The following is an 18,019-nucleotide window of genomic DNA, read 5'->3' on the forward strand; positions in this document are numbered from 1 at the left end:
GCTTAAGAAGGCATTATTCTGATTCTTAATTTCTGATGTTCTCCTGGGTTCCTCCTTAGCTTTTCTCACTCCACTAAAAATCTCAGCTGGGTCTCCAGCTAAGTGTTTTCTTTTTTTTTTTTTGAGACGAAGTCTCGCTCCGTCACCCAGGCTGGAGTGCAGTGGCGCAATCTCGGATCACTGCAAGCTCCACCTCCCGGGTTCACGCCATTCTCCTGCCTCAGCCTCCCGAGTAGCTGGGATTACAGGCGCCTGCCACCACACCCGGCTAATTTTTTGTATTTTTAGTAGAGACGGGGTTTCACCGAGTTAGCCAGGATGGTCTCGATCTCCTGACCTCGTGATCCTCCCGCCTCGGCCTCCCAAAGTGCTGGGATTACAGGTGTGAGCCACTGAGCCCAGCCCAGCTAAGTGTTTTCTTTATCCTGCATAGTGTTTAATTTTCTTAAAAAATTAGTTATTTACAGTCAAAATTCTGGCTTTTGGAAAATCTGAAGTTTTCTTTCAACCTTGGATGTATGTTTGTATTTGGCAGGACTTAATTAGAGGTGAATTGCAGCTACATTCTTTGGAATGGATATAGGTTCTCCAGTTCTTCACAGACATTAACATTCTCTTGTCTCTCCCAGCAATATTTGTGCAATTGTTTTCTTTCTTTCTTTCTTTCTTTCTTTTCTTTCTTTCTTTCTTTCTTTCTTTCTTTCTTTTCCTTCCTTCCTTCCTTCCTTCTTTCTTTCATTGTGTCTTTTCTTTCTTTCTTTGTTTCTTTTCTTTCTTTCTTTCTTTCTTCCTTTTTTTCTTTTCTTTCCTTTCTTTCCTTTCTCCCCTCCCCTCCCCTCCCTTCTCCTCTCCTCCCCTCTCTCTTTTCTCCTTTCCAATAGGGTCTCTGTCACCCAGGCTGGAATGCAGTATCATGAACATGGCTCACTGCAGCCTTAAGTGATCCTCCTGCCTTAGCCTCCCAAGAGCTGAGACCACAGCATGTGCCACCATGCCTGGCTAATTTTTTATTTTATTCTATTTTATTTTATTTTAAGACAGGGTCAGACTCTGTTGCCCAGGCTACAGTACAGTGGCCCAGTCTTGACTCATTGCAACCTCAACTTCCGGGGCTCAGGCAATCCTCCTGCCTCAGCCCTCAAAGCAGCTGGGTCTATAGGCCTGTGTCACACGCCTGGCTAATTTTTGTATTTCTGTAGAGACAGGGTTTCGCCGTGTTGCCCGGGCTGGTCTTGAACTCTTGGGCTTAAGCAATCTGCCTGCCTCCACCTCCCAGTGATGGGATTACAGGCATGAGCCACTGCACCCGGCCTAATTGTAGAGACAGTCTCCCTTTGTTACCCAGGCTGATCTCAAACTCCTGGGCTCAAGCAGTTCTCCGGCCTTGGCCTCCCAGCCTTGCAGTTTTTCTTATCCTTGATCTGCTCTTCACATTCCCTGGGTAATCTCCACTTTTACAGCTAACACTTAGTTGCTAATAACTCTCAAAATCTATCTCCAAGCCAGACTTTTAGACTCATACAGCCAACCTCCTACTGTCACTACTTAACATACTATAGGCAGCTCATTTTCTTTTTGGTTTTTTGTTTTTGTTTTTGTTTTTGAGGTGGAGTCTCACTCTGTCACCCAGGCTGCAGTGCAGTGGCGCAATCTTGGCTCACTGCAAGCTCCGCCTCCCGGGTTCACGCCATTCTCCTCCCTCAGCCTCCTGAGTAGCTGGGACTACAGGTGCCCACCACCACGCCCGGCTAATTTTTTTGTATTTTTAGTAGAGATGGGGTTTCACCGGATTAGCCAGGATGGTCTCGATCTTCTTTTTTTTTTTTTTGAGACGGAGTCTCGCTCTGTCGCCCAGGCTGGAGTGCAGTGGCGCAATCTCGGCTCACTGCAAGCTCTGCCTCCCGAGTTCACGCCATTCTCCTGCCTCAGCCTCCCAAGTAGCTGGGAATACAGGCGCCCGCCACCACGCCCAGCTAATTTTTTTGTATTTTTAGTAGAGACGGGGTTTCACCGTGGTCTCGATCTCCTGACCTCGTGATCCGCCCGCCTCGGCCTCCCAAAGTGCTGGGATTACAAGCGTGAGCCACCGTGCCCGGCCTAAAAATTTATTTATTTATTTATTTGAGATGGAGTCTCCCTCTGTCGCCCAGGATGGAGTGCAGTGGCAGGATCTTGGCTCACTGCAACCTCTCCCTCCCTGGTTCAAGCAATTCTCCTGCCTCAGCCTCCCGAGTAGCCTGGATTACAAGCATGTGCCACCACGCCCGGCTAATTTTGTGTTTTTAGTAGAGATGGGGTTTCTTCATGTTGGCCAGACTGGTCTCGAACTCCTGACCTCAGGTGATCCGCCCACCTCGGCCTCCCAAAGAGCTGGGATTACAGGCATGAGCCACCAAGCCTGGCCGGTCTCGATCTTCTGACCTCGTGATCCGCCCGCCTCAGCCTCCCAAAGTGCTGGGATTACAGGCGTGAGCCACCACGCCCAGCCCTAGGCAGATCATTTTCAATATGGCTAAACTACTCATCTTTCCCTCTGAACTCCAGGTTCTACTGATTTTTATCCCCTAAGTGTTTCTGGCTTTGTCATTTCCCTTCCATTATTATGTTTTAAACTTGATCTTAGCAAAAGGCCAATAAACAATTCCACCACTATCTTTTGAACCATATTCCTATAATTTAGGCCCTAATAATTGTGTTAGGATTCTTGGTTGCAAACAACAGGACTCATCTTTTGGCTAACTTAAGCAGAAAGAAAATTTATTGGAAGGATATTGAATGGCTCAAAAAAGTAATGAGAATATTAGAGAACCTGGTTTAGAGAATGGTGTGAAATCAAAGGAGGGAAGACCAAAGAGAAGGTCATGGTCACACCACTGACCAGTCTATATAGGATGCTACAGTTGGACTCTAATGTCTGCCATTGCCAGATATTGTCTAACTGGTTGGTCTTGGGTCTTGCATTACTCCTGCAAAGTCAAGACTTCCCCAGCAGGAGTATCCACTTAAACTAGCCTAGGTCATGTGCATGCATACTTCCTCTTTGCTAGGAAGGGGAGGAGGCAATTGAACCCTGTCTCCCCAGGCTCCATATGAGGAGATAAGATCCAGCTTTCCATGGAAAATATAGGAAGGGGCCTTTTGGTTGCTGAGCAGAAAAAAAAAACACAGCAAATGTTCACTATACAACTCCTTTCTCGTGTCTCACAGCAGCCTCCTAACTGCTTCTGTGTCCTCTGTCCTCTCACCCCCTAAAGCCAGAGTTAGCTAATCAAAATGTAATTCTGATTATGTTATTCCATGTTTCAGTGGCTCCTCATCCACCTGTAAGAAATTGTTATTCAAGGCTCTCCACGCTCTGGCCCTTACCTGTCCCTTCAGCTTCATCTCCACCCAGTTCTTTCTTTGCGATTTACACTTTAGCAAGGCTGAACTACAGAACTAGAGTTTCCTCTACATGTCTCATGCTGTTTCTCATTGCTATGCTTTGTTTTGCCTTCCCTCTTCTTGTCCCTGCTGCCTGAATATCCCTTTCTTACAGCCCATTTTTCCCTCCCACCTGGTACCTTTTCCTCATTGTTTAAGAAACTATTTTCTTGGCTGGACGCGGTGGCTCACACCTGTAATCCCAGCACTTTGGGAGGCTGAGGTGGGTGGAATACCTGAGGTCAGGAGTTCGAGACCAGCCTGGCCAACATGGTGAAACCTCATCTCTACTAAAAATACAAAAATTAGCCGGGCATGGTGGTGGACGCCTGTAATCCCAGCTACTCAGGAGGCTGAGGCAGGAGAATCACTTGAACCCAGGAGGCAGAGGTTGCGGTGAGCCGAGATCGCACTACTGCACTCCAGCCTGGGCAACAGAGTGCGACTCCATCTCAAGAAAAAAAACCAGCAACAAAAAAAAGAAACTACTTTATTGATGTTTTTTCCTCCTAAGCCCCTGCTGGTCTTATTGAATGTATCACCTTGTATTATAATTGTTTTTATTTGTCACTGTTGTCATACTGCCTACTCTTTACCCTCTTCCCACATACATACACAAATGCACTCTTACTTACTGTGAGTTGAGGGTAGGGATTATGTCTTACTTGTTTTTGGATCCCTAATACTAGCAGATTACTTGGCATATTATATACTCAATACATATTGAAGTAATAAGAGGCATTTGATGTTGAACTTAGAGGATAATAAGTAAGATTTTGGTAATGCAAAGAAAGAAATTAAAGATGTGTATAATTTGAAGGCAGCAATATTAGGCTCAGATTAGAAAAAATATGACAATAGTAATTTGTCTTTTTTTTTGGCTAGCAAGTATATGTAGACAAATGGTGGAAAATAAGACAGGAAATATAAGATGTTGTCTTAAGTAATTGAGAGCCTTAGAAAATTTTCCAGCACAAGTCTGATTTGGCCATACTGTGTTTTAGGATATTAATCTGGTTGCAGAATGGATTAGTAGGGTGAGTAGAGAGATTATTTATGAGGCTTTTCTCTTACACAAGCAACTACATAAGTAAGGGAGATGGCAGCAGAAATAGGAGTCAGATATATGAATCCTAACTTGCCACTTAGTTTCATAGTCAAACATTCAACTCTCTAAGCCTCAGTTTTCTCATCTGTACACTAAGAAGGTTGACAGAGTCTTTGGCAGCTCCAAAATCTTTGTTATATATTGTAAGAGAATCAATGACACTTGGCAAATGATTGGATGGTGGCTACGGGGGGAGGTTTTAGAGACTGTTGAGGTTTTGAGCCACAGTGAATGGGAAAACAGTATTGCTCTTTACAGGAGTGGTAATTAGGTGTTTTTAGCGACAGTGGTAATGCTAGGATCTTTAAAAATAGGAGATCTAAAGCAAGTTGATTTTCCTAATTTGTGTCCTTAGAGTATTAAGAAAATAGGATTTCAGTGTTGAGGATACTTTCAGAGGAAACTAATGGTCAGGAAATAAGCCGCCCTTTTTTTTTTTTCTTTTTTGAGACATTGTCTCACTCTGTTGCCCAGGCTGGAGTGCCTTGGCATGATCTTGGCTCACTGCACCCTCCACCTGCTGGGTTCAAGCAATCCTCGTGCCTCACCCTCCCCAGTAGCTGGGACTACAGGTGAGTGCCACCCCTCCCAGCTAGTTTTTGTATTTTTAGTAGAGATGGGGTTTCACTATGTTGGCCAAGCTGGTCTCAAACTCCTGGCCTCAAGTGATCTGCCCACCTTGGCCTCCCAAATGCTGAGATTACAGGTGTGAGCCACTGCACCTGGCCTTTTTTTGCTCTTTTTTTTTTTTTTTTTTAAGACAGAGTCTCGCTCTGTCACCAGGCTGGAGTGCAGTGGCATGATCTCGGCTCACTGCAACCTCTGCCTCCCAGGTTCAAGCGATTCTCCTGCCTCAGCTTCCCAAGTAACTGGGACTTGCCCAGTAATTTTTGTATTTTTAGTAGAGACGGGGTTTCACCATGTTAACCAGGATGGTCTAGATCTCTTGACCTCGTGGTCTGCCCGCCTCGCTCTCCCAAAGTGCTGGGATTACAGGTGTGAGCCACTGCGCCCAGCATCTTTTTTTTTTTTTTTTTTTTTTTTTTAAGAGACTAGGTGTTACTATATAATGCCCAGGCTGGTCTTGAACTCCTAGATACAAGCGATCTGCCCACCTCGGCCTCCCTAAATGCTGGGATTGCAGGCATGAGCCACCACCGCACCCGGCCTAAACTGCTCTTTTTAATAACAGTGTCCTGGCGGGGCGTGATGGCTCACGCCTGTAATCCCAGCACTTTGGGAGGCTGGGGTGGGTGGATCACTTGAGGTCAGGAGTTCGAGACCAGCCTAGCCAACGTAGTGAAACCCTGTCTCTACTAAAAATACAAAAATTAGCAGGGTGTGGTGGCAGGCGCCTGTAATCGCAGCTATTTGGGAGGCTGAGGCAAGAGAATCGCTTAAACACGGGAGGCAGAGGTTGCAGTGAGCCAAGATTGCGCCACTACACTCCAGCCTGGGCGACAGAGTGAGACTCTGTCTCAAAAAAGGAAAAAAAAAAGTTTACTTTGGTGGATTTAAGCTTGCACACCATCATTCTGGGGTTGTCTAGTCTCACTGGGAATTAGAGTGATTTCAAGTGACATCGCAAAGTGGACACTGATTAAAAGGTCAAATGGGCTGAGTTTCAAGAGATGGGGGAACAGGAAACCGAGTTTAGAGGGTGAGGAGTGTTTGTTTTGAGGGGCTAAGGGTCGGGAATTGTTAGAGGGCCCCAGGAATTACTGTCTAAAAAGCCGTATTGGTATTGAAGGGTCAGAGTGTCAAAAATGCACGGCAACCTTATGTGTTGTGGCAGAAGGAGTGCTTTAAAAGGCCCATATTCCAGCTGGGCTGACTCCCACGATGGAGGGAAGAAGATTTGGCCCCTTTTATTAGGTAGTGGGATACGGTGTAGTCACTACAGGAGAGGGGTTGACAGGGCTGCTAGAAGGCTGGGGATTCAGAGGGAGGCGGAGCTGGCCTAGCGCGGAACCCTCCCTCCCAAGTTTATACTCTTTAGGGTGAAGAATACAGTGTAGATGGTAGGGAATTTAATCTCCAGGACTGGTTTCGCGTACTATGAGACTGTTCCTCTGGCCAGCCCCCTTTTTTCAAGCAAGCTGCAGGCTTCGCCTCGGCCCTAGAAACCGGATAGGCCTCTCCGTGCGCTCTCAACCTAACCTGCGAGGGAGGGGGAAGGGAGCTCCTTATAGTCCCACCCTTTGCGCTGTTTTGCGTCTTTTCGCCTTTGGTGAGTGGCGGTGCGCTTTAGCCAATGATGGCGCGGGGCGGGCAGGAGCATCATGTTAGGTTGCGCAGGAGGAGGGGGAACTGGTGCTGGAGAGACAGGGAGAGGGGCGAACCGGCCCCCCACAGCCGCTGCAGGTAAAGCCACCTCTCCTCCACTGGGGTGAGGCAAAGCTCCTTTTCTCCTTCAGGGCTTGTCGGGCCTCTCAGCCTGCAGCTTCCGCCCTAACATTGCTCCCTTCCCGGGCATCCACACCCCCCACCCCCCGCATCTTCCCGTCTTGGCCATCCCCACCCTGGAGGGCACCCCCGCTAGCTCCTTACCTCAAGTGCATGTACCTCATTTCCATTTTGGGATCTCCAGTTACCAGAAATCTTCTGCCTCTGCTGTATGGACCTTACTGGCACGAACCCCGGCAGTATGAGCAGGTAATGTACCCGGGTCCCCCCCACCCCCACCCCAGTCGCGTTTTCCTCTCCATCAACCCCTCACTTCCTCACCTCGCCCTTTCCCTTTTTTCATGAGTGCAGAATCTCTCTAGTTTCTTCTTTACCCCCTGAAAATACATGTCTTTAGCTGTCGTAGTTGCCTATTTTGCTTTTCCGATTTATTCACAAGGTCTTACTTTACCAGCCTTATTTTCCCCCAAATGACCATACCCTTGATTGAGGTGTGAGTGCTTTCTCTTTCAGTAATTGGAAAACAAAAACAGAGTAGCCACACATTTGGCAGTGAGAATGGTGAAGACAGAGAAAATGGCCTAGGATCTTGATCTACTTAGGAAGTCTGAGTGGCTCCAATTTGGTCCAATGTCTTTCCATCCTGATCCTTTGCTGACCCTAAATTGTGATTGCATTCACTTTGGATGTTTATTTTTCATTTCTGTATAAGATTTGAGACCCTTCGTGTCTCACAAATGTCTTCATGGTACAGTTTTAAAATACTTCCCTTTTAAAATTATGTTGGTGATTTTCATTTTAGCCCTTTGGATTATTTTATTTTCAAGGTATTTCTCATTTAAATTAAGCTGTTTCTACCCATCTTATGTTTCAGTAACATGTATTTATGTCTATCTGCAACTGATCTTCTTGAAAGGATACAGTTTCCAACAACAAGATTTGTTCTTGAAGTAAATAAAATAGTTTATTCTTTTCTGAACCTTTGAGCAGCTAGAGGTTAAGTGGTCATGAGTGGTACTTTCTAAAAGTGCACATTACAGAAAGAGGTCAGCATGGCTCAATACTGCATTCGTTCATTGTCTTCTAAGAGGTTGTCACTACGGGGAAATCTATAAGTGGGCAATAGATATCTGTAGCTCATTTTACATAATTTTATCTATTAGACGACTGAACTAATCTCTTGCAGTGTTTCTCATCCATCATAAACAGTAAATGATGATAAACTCCTTTTGAGAGGCTATAGGAAATCTTATCCCATCCCAAAGATATTGGCAACTCTGCCAAGCCAGGAATGTTTCTTTCTCTGCCCCCTACTCCTCACATGTGTCTTTTACAGATCTTCACTGGCCAAGAAGGCTTTGTCCAGTGTTAATAAATATAAATAGCCTAAACAATGAGATGTGGTTTTTTCACTTGATAAATATAAAATTATAATATTGAATACACCTTTAAGAACTGCACATTTATCTCCACCCTCAGTTCCCAGAAGCCCTTCTTAAGGGCCTTAGTCTCCATCCCCTGGTTGAGAATCACTGCTTTGTTGAAAGGTATGGAGAGATTGAGATGGAAAAATATAGGGTAGAATTAAAACAAAATACTTTATCATAGGACAGACAGTTTATTATAGAAATGGGCAAAGGTGAGGAATAATGTAAAATAAGAACGAGAGAGCTGGGACTCTAGATTTCCAAAAAAATCAAGAACTGTATTAAAGGTGGTAAAGCTGCAGAAGAACATCAGTTTGTACTTGTCTCAAGGGGAAGCAGTAGTTTCACCTTTAAGAAGGAGATGAAGTGAAGGGCTATACTGGCATATATAACTTTTTTTACAGGCAACTGGATTGTTATTTGGCGATTATAGATAGATGGCCTTGGATTTTAACCTTAACTGACTAGTTTGTTCCTTTCCCTTCCACTGCCATCCCTCACCCCCCACATGCCCTCCAAGACTTCTGTCATGATTCTGGTCATTAGTTTGTAATTATGGAAAGTGACTAAGTACAACCACTAAGTTTTGTCTTTCTTTTGAGCACATACATGTGTTTCTCTTTTGGGGAATGGTGGGCCAACACTGGCTTTTCATTCTTAATATGATAAAAGTTGGTGAGACTTCTTTATCTAGGCAGTTACTTTGCGTCGAAACCCACTTAACATCTGTTCATTTTTGCTATTAGGGTTTGAATCAAGGAAAGAGAATTCATGAGATGGATGAGAGGATTCATGGGATGGATGAGCTTGGTAGAATAAATAGGCCATATGTGGATATAGCCAGGGTGACCCACAAGTAGTAGTAGAAGGAGGGTTAAAAAAAGTTAGATGTATGTTGGGAGAAGGTTTAATCTTGTAAGAGTCAAGGACAGTTTAAAGACAGGAGCTAGAAAAGAAGTAGGAGACTAGGATAAAAATATGAGATGAATTGGGTCAAGATAGGTGAGATGATGGGACTGAGAAGTAATGATACTTGGTGGCAAGGTTTTTGAATTATTAGGCATAGACCGAACTAGGAGAAGCAGAAATTTGGTTCGAAAATTGGGAAGGGAGAGATAAATGATAATGCATTGATCTTTAAAAAGCTTATACTAAGTCATATGGGGTAAGGAGATTCATCAGAAACCATTAGCCTTGTTTCTCCTATTTAAAAAAAAAAAAAAATCTGGGCCTAAGATTGGATCATTATGGGGGAAAGGAAGAGCTTTAGAATTAACAAATAGCAATGAATCATGGAAGCGACAAAACACTCCATGGAATAAGGAGCAGGCTATAAACTACTTGCAACGTAAACTTCTAGTTAGTAGAAACTTTCAGCGTGGTGGCTCACGCCTATAATCCCAGCACTTTGGGAGGCTGAGGCGGACAGCTCACCTCTGAGGTCGAGAGTCTGAGACCAGTCTGACTAACATGGAGAAAACCTGTCTCTACTAAAAATACAAAATTAGCCGAGTGTGGTGGTGCAGGCCTGTAATCCCAGCTATTCAGGAGGCTGAGGCAGGAGAATTGCTTGAACCCGGGAGGCAGAGGTTGCGGTGAGCCGAGATCACGCCATTGCACTCCAGCCTAGGCAACAAGAGTGAAACTCTGTCTCGGAAAAAAAAAAAAAAAGAAACTTTCACTGTTGTTTTTATATTACTCCTGGCTGTAGATACTTTAACTTCTGATGGTGAAAGATAATTGGTGCCGAAGTAGGTGTACTGGAAAAAAGTTGATGATAAGGGGGAGGAAATTTATTAATATCAAGTTATTGAGTAGGTTTTCGTTAAATCAGGAAACATTCGTAACTTTTCTGATTGCCATTTTGAGCAATTTGGGGGCAAATATTAGATATGAGAGGCTGGAATGAGCTGGTGGAATAGGCTAGCCAGGAATGGGAGATGGTATGGATCTTGGGTTGAGATATGAAAAGTATGCAATTACTGAAGCAAGGAAGATCTTGTTTAACATTGTTGGAGATACCATGTATACTTTGTAATTTTGACTCATGTGTTTGTTCTCTTTGTCTGTGTTGGAGTATCTGATCTATTAACCCATATTATATTTTATAAGGATAAGAAAGATGGGTTGGGAAGGAAAAAACATAGCGTGGGGGTTATATGGAAAAGTCTCCTTCAGTCAGGACTGTGCCTCTGACAAATTTCTTATCTGGTGTCTTCCAAAAGTTAGGAGAAATGGTCTTGCCAAGCAAGGCTTTCCTGTATTGTCAAATATTGTCATCATATACAAAGAACAGATACTTCTTTTTCATATATTTGGGTTTTATGGTGATATACTTCCCTGTCTTTGATAGCTTTTCTTTTTTCCACTAGTTTCATGAACTTAAAACCCTGGACATGGATTTTGTAAACCTACTTTTAGCCATTCATAAGACAGGTTTTCAAGATGGGAAGCTTTTTACCATCTCATGTTAGAAGCAAAGAATACCATTTAGTTTCTGTGAGGATCGAATGGTTTACTCCAGATAATGTGAACAAGTATAATTCATTAACTGTTTTTTGATTAGCTACTATATGTGCTATGTCCTGCTGGTTCTTTAGGGATCCACAGATAAATAAAACATAGTCCCCATCATCCAAGAACTTTCTCCCAGAGAAAGAGGAGCTGGGCAATGGTACAGGGTTGTGGAGGGTGTACGTTGCATACATTCATAACCAATTTTTATATATTTAGTATGGCAGTTTTCCAAGCATCTTCAGAAGTGGGCAACTTTTTACAATTTGCACAAAGGAACCATTTGGGCCTTCAGAGGATATAGACAGACTTAGGTCATTATAATAAAATATTAAATATAAGTGCTTTAAATAAGGTATGAACAATGGTGTGGGTATTTAAAGGAGGTAGAGGGATCAAGTCATCACAGGTTGCTCAGTTGTTAAAGGGTCAGAGGTTCAGGGCTCACTTAATGGAGTAGAAGACCTTTGAGGGTTGGTAGGATTTTAGCTGCGAGAGATTATTGGCACTGGGATGGAGAGGACGTGTTCCAGGCAGAAAGCACAGCATCATAAGCAAAGTCACACAGGTAGGAATCACATTAAGGGAATTGTGTAGTCTAGTTGGACTGGAATGTAAGATATATGTAAGAGATGGTAAGAGAGGAAGTTGGGAATATAAATTGGAAACAATGTTGAATCCCTTGCAATTGACCTTTTTAATCTTAAATATGAGAAAGGTTTCTTGAGAGGGGACTTCAGAACAAAAATCCCATTATAGATTAATATGTTAACTAGAATAAAGGTTGCAAAACTTCCTGGGTAAAATTGTATGATCAGTTTGGTGAGATTGTACTATAAGCCTTGGTTAAAGGTGGTTATTTTTGCCAATAGTAAGTAAAAATATATAAAACACAAGAAAAATTTATAAAATAGAATATATCCAGAAACCTTTATAGAGTCACTGTAATTCTGGTGGCATATTTTTGAGTTCTACTAACTTAAAAACTGAAAATAGAAGGTAAATGAATATTAAATTTTATCTTTACCAAAGAATAATAAGTGTTAAAAGAAACAGAGAGAGACAGCTAAATGCTCTTGACAGACAGAGTCTTTAAAGTTTGTAGGTGTAAGTGCCCAAGAGGAGGTTGTTATTGTTTTTCTCTTTTAGTTTTAGTTTTGAAGCAGAAACATGAGTGTTCTTTCTGCTGTATGTCCGTCCTTAGATTTCCCCACATTTCCCTCTTATATTCATGGCTATTTGATATTAAGAACAGTACGTAAGAAGGAAAAATTTTCTCTGAGATCACCAACTTTGCTTATTTTTCATATGTATTTGTATTCCTACAACAGGAGTTCCACCATCTTCCTCTGAAGACGTAGCCATCTTGCTCCATGAAGGTCAGGACAATCTGACATGCACTTGTTTCTTGCCTCTATACTTGAAGAGTAGTCCTCTTACATTGTGTACATTTTTTTCTTAATAGGGGAGGGGAGGGGAGAGCCAGTACCCCCCCTCCCCTTCCCTCCCTAGACCTTGGAGAAATACCCTCCATTACTTTCCCAAGATGGCAGACCCCATCATGGATCTGTTCGATGACCCAAATTTATTTGGCCTGGACTCTCTGACTGATGACAGCTTTAACCAAGTCACACAAGACCCCATTGAGGAAGCCCTTGGACTGCCAAGTTCTCTGGACTCCTTGGATCAGATGAACCAGGATGGTGGAGGTGGTGATGTGGGGAATTCATCAGCAAGTGAACTGGTCCCTCCACCAGAGGAAACAGCTCCCACAGAACTTCCCAAAGAATCCACAGCTCCAGCTCCAGAATCCATAACCTTGCATGATTATACCACTCAGCCTGCCAGCCAGGAGCAGCCAGCCCAACCTGTCTTACAGACATCGACGCCAACATCAGGACTTTTGCAGGTCTCCAAGAGCCAGGAGATCCTGAGCCAAGGGAATCCATTCATGGGTGTCTCTGCCACAGCTGTCTCCTCCAGTAGTGCTGGAGGGCAGCCACCTCAGTCAGCCCCTAAGATTGTTATCCTTAAGGCCCCACCAAGCTCCTCAGTCACTGGTGCCCATGTGGCACAAATTCAGGCCCAAGGTATCACCAGCACAGCTCAGCCCCTGGTGGCAGGCACAGCCAATGGTGGAAAAGTCACTTTTACCAAAGTGCTAACCGGCACACCCCTTCGACCAGGTGTTTCCATTGTCTCTGGTAATACAGTGTTGGCCGCCAAGGTCCCTGGGAACCAGGCTGCTGTTCAGCGCATTGTCCAGCCCAGCCGACCAGTAAAGCAGCTGGTCCTCCAGCCAGTTAAGGGTTCAGCTCCTGCTGGAAACCCTGGGGCCACAGGGCCCCCACTGAAGCCTGCAGTTACACTGACCTCTACACCTACCCAGGTGACTTGAGTGAAAGGGGGAGGTGAATTTTGGTTTCATAGAGGGCCCAGCAACTCTTTGAGAGAGAGTGAGCGCATGAGAGCTTTCTCTGGGAAAGCCTATTTAAATTCCATCTTTGCTTTTTATCGGTTAGTGTGACAGCCACATACTTAGTACTTGCTGGGTGGAAGCAGTTAATATTAACATATTTTTTGAGCTCTTACTACACACTTACATTGTACCTAGCTGGTGCTAAATAAGACAAACACAGTCCCTGTCCTTACAGAGCTCACCGTCTGCCAGGAAAGACAGATATTAAGCAAGAGTTCACAATAATTGTGTGATATAAAGTTTTATGAGAAATATGGGATGCTATGGGAACAAAGAAACATCTTTGAATAATTATCTTTATATTTGCAAGACTTGTAAAAGCTATTTATATTTTTCTTTTATTCTTATTACTAAGATTGTCACCCTCCTACTTTGCTCAGTGAAAGTGTTAGTTTCTAGTGTAAGAAGGTAGAGGCTCTAGCATCTGAATAAAGGGCCAAAGAGTTGGTGGGGGTGGGGGCACAGCATTGAGATAAGTAGAACTAGCCAGGCACGTTGTCTCTCACCTGTGATCCCAGCTACTCAGGAGGCTGAGGCAGGAGGATTGCTTGAGGCCAGAAGTTCAAGACCAGCCTGGGCAACATAGTGAGACCCCCGTCTCTAAAAAAAGTAGGACTAGTGGGAAGAAGCTACAAGGAGGCAGATTTCAATTCAATATAAGGAATTTTGTATTATTAGGTTTCCAAAAATGAACTGCTGCATTAGAAGATAGCCTTCCATCAGGAGTTTTTAAAACATAGCTTGATACCTACTGAGCAGAAGCATTATAGAAAAGATTCTATCAGGACAGCTGATAGTCCCAGCGCTTTGGGAGGCTGAGGCCGGAGAATCGCTTGAGGCCAGGAGTTCGAGACCAGCCTGGGAAACATAGACCTCATCTCTACAAAAAAGCAAAATCAAAATTAGCTGGGCATGGTGGCATGCACCTATAGTACCAGCTACTCAGGAGCTGAAGCGGGAGGATCACTTGAGCCTAGGAGTTCTGGGCTGTGGTGTGCTATGCCAATCAGGTGTCTGCACTAAGTTTGACATCAATATGGTGACCTCCGAGGAGCAAGGGACCACCAGGTTGCCTAAGGAGGGATGAATTGGCCCAGGTTGGAAACGGAGCAGGGCAGCACTCCCTTGCTGATCAGCAGCCTGGGCAATACAGCGAGACCCTGTCTCTAAAAATAACAAAAAAGATTCCATCAAGACAGATAGGATGATGAACAAAGTGAATTGTACTGTGTCTTCTGACTCGTAGTTTTTATGATTCTAGGATGAAGAAAACTGGTGTAAATATTTCAGAGTATACCGTTCTTTAATGTTGTACTCTTGCAATTTCCTTTCTTCACTTTAGGGTGAATCGAAACGCATCACCCTGGTCCTCCAGCAGCCACAGTCTGGAGGTCCCCAAGGACATCGGCATGTTGTGCTAGGGAGTCTACCAGGCAAGATAGTGTTACAGGGCAACCAGCTGGCAGCCCTAACTCAAGCCAAGAATGCCCAAGGGCAGCCTGCCAAGGTAGTAACTATCCAGCTGCAGGTGCAGCAGCCACAGCAAAAAATCCAGATTGTACCACAGCCACCATCATCGCAGCCACAACCCCAGCAGCCACCCTCAACCCAGCCAGTGACTCTGTCCTCTGTACAGCAGGCTCAGATAATGGGACCAGGACAAAGCCCAGGACAAAGACTTTCAGTACCAGTCAAGGTGGTACTGCAGCCGCAGGTGAGAGACTTACACAGTAAGGAAAAGAAAGAAAACAAAAATACTTAGTCCATTGCTGTTGCCTTCAGCAACCACATATTCTTGAATGTGGGGCCATTCTAGATTTATATCTCTGAACTGAGAGGCAGACTTAATTCTTTCATCCATGGAAACCTTATTTTAATTATATTATTAAAAGATTAGAGAGGGATTGTTGGGTTTTGGGATACGAGATTATTTAGTATTTATCTTTGAATTGTTTTATTTACAATCTTTTCCTAATATTATTGTGAAATAAAAATGATTTGTGATATCCTTTAAATGATATTTCAGAAATGATACAAAGAAATAAGTGATTAGTCCTCCTCCCCCGCCATCCCCCGCCCCGCTCAGGCAGGTAAAAGGTAGGCCAAGAGTAGAATTTGAATTTTTTTACTGTTAGGCCAGAGACCATTATTGGGTATATTAGTTGTAATTTTTCTGAAGTAATGGAGATGTGTATTGATGGAAGCATAGCAAAAAGATTATTTTGGCAGAATTCTTGGTTTTTCTCACCCCTTTCCCACCAAAAGAATACATTTTAAAAAGTAGATGTAGGAGGGCCAGGCGCGGTGGCTCACGCCTGTAATCCCAGCACTTTGGGAGGCCGAGGCGGGCGGATCACGAGGTCAGGAGATCGAGACCATCCTGGCTAAAACGGTGAAACCCCGTCTCTACTAAAAATACAAAAAATTAGCTGGGCGTGGTGGCGGGCGGCTGTAGTCCCAGCTACTCGGGAGGCTGAGGCAGGAGAATGGCGTGAACCCGGGAGGCAGAGCTCGCAGTGAGCCGAGATTGCGCCACTGCACTCCAGCCTGGGCCACAGAGTGAGACTCTGTCTCAAAAAAAAAAAAAAAAGTAGGTGTAGGTTCAATAAGATTTAGTCTGAGCTTGGTTCTTGAGGGATTAAAGAACTAGTTTCTAGCCCCCCTGCTTCAGAGCTGGATTTTATTTAGGCCATTTAACTACAAGCAAGTTGAAATTGTAGTGTCTTTATTTCTACAGGCTGGCTCTTCCCAAGGGGCTTCTTCTGGGCTCTCTGTAGTTAAAGTTCTAAGTGCCAGTGAAGTGGCAGCTTTGTCATCACCAGCAAGCTCTGCTCCTCATTCGGGGGGAAAGACAGGAATGGAAGAAAACCGCAGATTGGAACACCAGAAGAAGCAAGAGAAAGCAAATCGGATTGTAGCAGAGGCCATTGCGAGAGCCCGTGCCCGCGGTGAGCAGAACATACCTCGAGTCTTAAATGAGGACGAGTTGCCCAGCGTTCGGCCAGAGGAGGAAGGCGAGAAGAAACGCAGGAAAAAGAGTGCTGGGGAGAGGCTGAAAGAGGAGAAGCCAAAGAAGAGTAAAACATCTGGTGCCTCCAAAACAAAGGGCAAGAGCAAGCTCAAGTGAGTACTCCTTGCTACTGTGATGGGACGTGCAAGAGCAAGCTCAAGTGAGTGCTCCTTGCTATTGGGATGGGACATGCAAGAGCAAGCTCAAGTGAGTGCTCCTTGCTACTGTGATGGGACGTGCAAGAGCAAGCTCAAGTGAGTGCTCCTTGCTATTGGGATGGGACATGCAAGAGCAAGCTCAAGTGAGTGCTCCTTGCTATTGGGATGGGACATTTGAGGGCAGAGCACTCATTTCTAAGAAGCGTTGAGGAACTTACGTGTATTTACCAGCTACATAGTTCAAGGTGATCTATTATAGAAGATAATAAGGCCTTTCTTTTTTCTGTCCTAATGCTTATAGGATTTGTTAAATGGAAAATTGAAATTAGCATATTTTAAGAGGAAAACACGAAGGCACAGGAAAGATAGTCACTGTGTTGGGAGTTACCTTTAAAAGCTGTGACTCTGCATTCATATATTTGTCCTGATTTTGTATTACTGTAGTGTGAAAGAGATTTCTTACTACCTCCTACCACCCACATCAGTAAAAAGAGAACTACTGGAGACATAGCTGTCCTGTTCTTGCATCTCTTCTGTGAATTGGAGATTTCAGCATCTACCATTAGCTTTAAGCAGTGTTGACAGAAAAGTGATGGCTTGCCACATAATTCTTGTCATAATTGAGTGTCCTCTCTTTCCCTTCCATGTCCTGTATCTTCTCCTTTCTTACTAGCTTTTACTCCCTGGGATTCTTCAGGCTTTGTGGTGCAATTATAATAATGCTTTATATTTGTACCGGATTTTTCAGCTTTTAAAAGACAGTTTTATATTTCTTATTTGAGCCTCAGTGACTGTCAGGACAGGTATTATCTCCCTAATGTTTACAAATAATGAAACTAATGCTTTTGTAGTGACAGAAGTGGAACTGCAAGTGTTCTAATTCTTAATCTGGTATTTATTCTCCTATCTTGTGCTACCTTCCTTCAGGTATTTGTAAACAGTAATAACAAGGATTTGTCAAATACGGTATAAGGGTCAGTCAGTGGTTTACAAACCCTAATATCTTCTTTTTTTCAAACACCCTGTTTAGTTAGCTGTGTGTCCTATTGACTGAAGATCTGAAAACTTCTGTCTGGAAGTTTTGTATGTGATGGTTTAGATTAATTATGTTTTTTTACTCCTAAATTTTCTTTGCTTTCACTGAAAATGAATTTGGTTTTTCCTTTTTAGCACCATCACTCCTGTAGTGGGTAAGAAGAGAAAACGTAATACCTCATCTGATAATTCAGATGTGGAAGTTATGCCTGCACAGTCACCTCGAGAAGATGAAGAAAGCAGCATTCAGGTAAAAGGATCCCAAAAGAATTTAGTAGAAAAAACCATGTTTAATTATGGCTAACCAAGCCAAGAAGATATTGAGAGATTGTAAGTCTATACACATTTCTTCGGTTTTTCTAAACTGGACATAGGCCTAAATAAGGTGAATGGACCTGGTCAATATCTTTTTTCTGTTGTTGTTGTTGTTTTTTTTTTCCTTCTTGAGACAGAGTCTTG

At 43.7% G+C, this 18,019-nt stretch overlaps 1 protein-coding gene across 7 annotated transcripts in view; it reads left to right on the plus strand.

Moving 5' to 3' along the window:
- CHD8 (chromodomain helicase DNA binding protein 8) overlaps window positions 1-18,019 on the plus strand; it is a 71,733-nt gene that overhangs the window by 12,698 nt on the left and 41,016 nt on the right. For 2 of the 7 annotated variants that reach the window (XM_030803595.1, XM_030803593.1), the window contains exons 2-5: window positions 12,210-13,267; window positions 14,700-15,071; window positions 16,095-16,480; window positions 17,696-17,810. In XM_030803595.1, coding sequence (XP_030659455.1) covers window positions 12,425-13,267; window positions 14,700-15,071; window positions 16,095-16,480; window positions 17,696-17,810 — 1,716 coding nt within the window. In that variant the 5' untranslated portion in view covers window positions 12,210-12,424. Of the gene's footprint in view, window positions 1-6,790; window positions 6,896-6,941; window positions 7,187-12,209; window positions 13,268-14,699; window positions 15,072-16,094; window positions 16,481-17,695; window positions 17,811-18,019 lie in introns of those variants that run through there. The other 5 variants (XM_030803592.1, XM_030803599.1, XM_030803598.1 and 2 more) reach the window with 5 other exon arrangements.

The sequence above is a fragment of the Nomascus leucogenys genome, chromosome 22a (genome assembly GCF_006542625.1).
Source record: "Nomascus leucogenys isolate Asia chromosome 22a, Asia_NLE_v1, whole genome shotgun sequence".
NCBI classification, from domain to species: Eukaryota; Metazoa; Chordata; class Mammalia; order Primates; family Hylobatidae; genus Nomascus; species Nomascus leucogenys.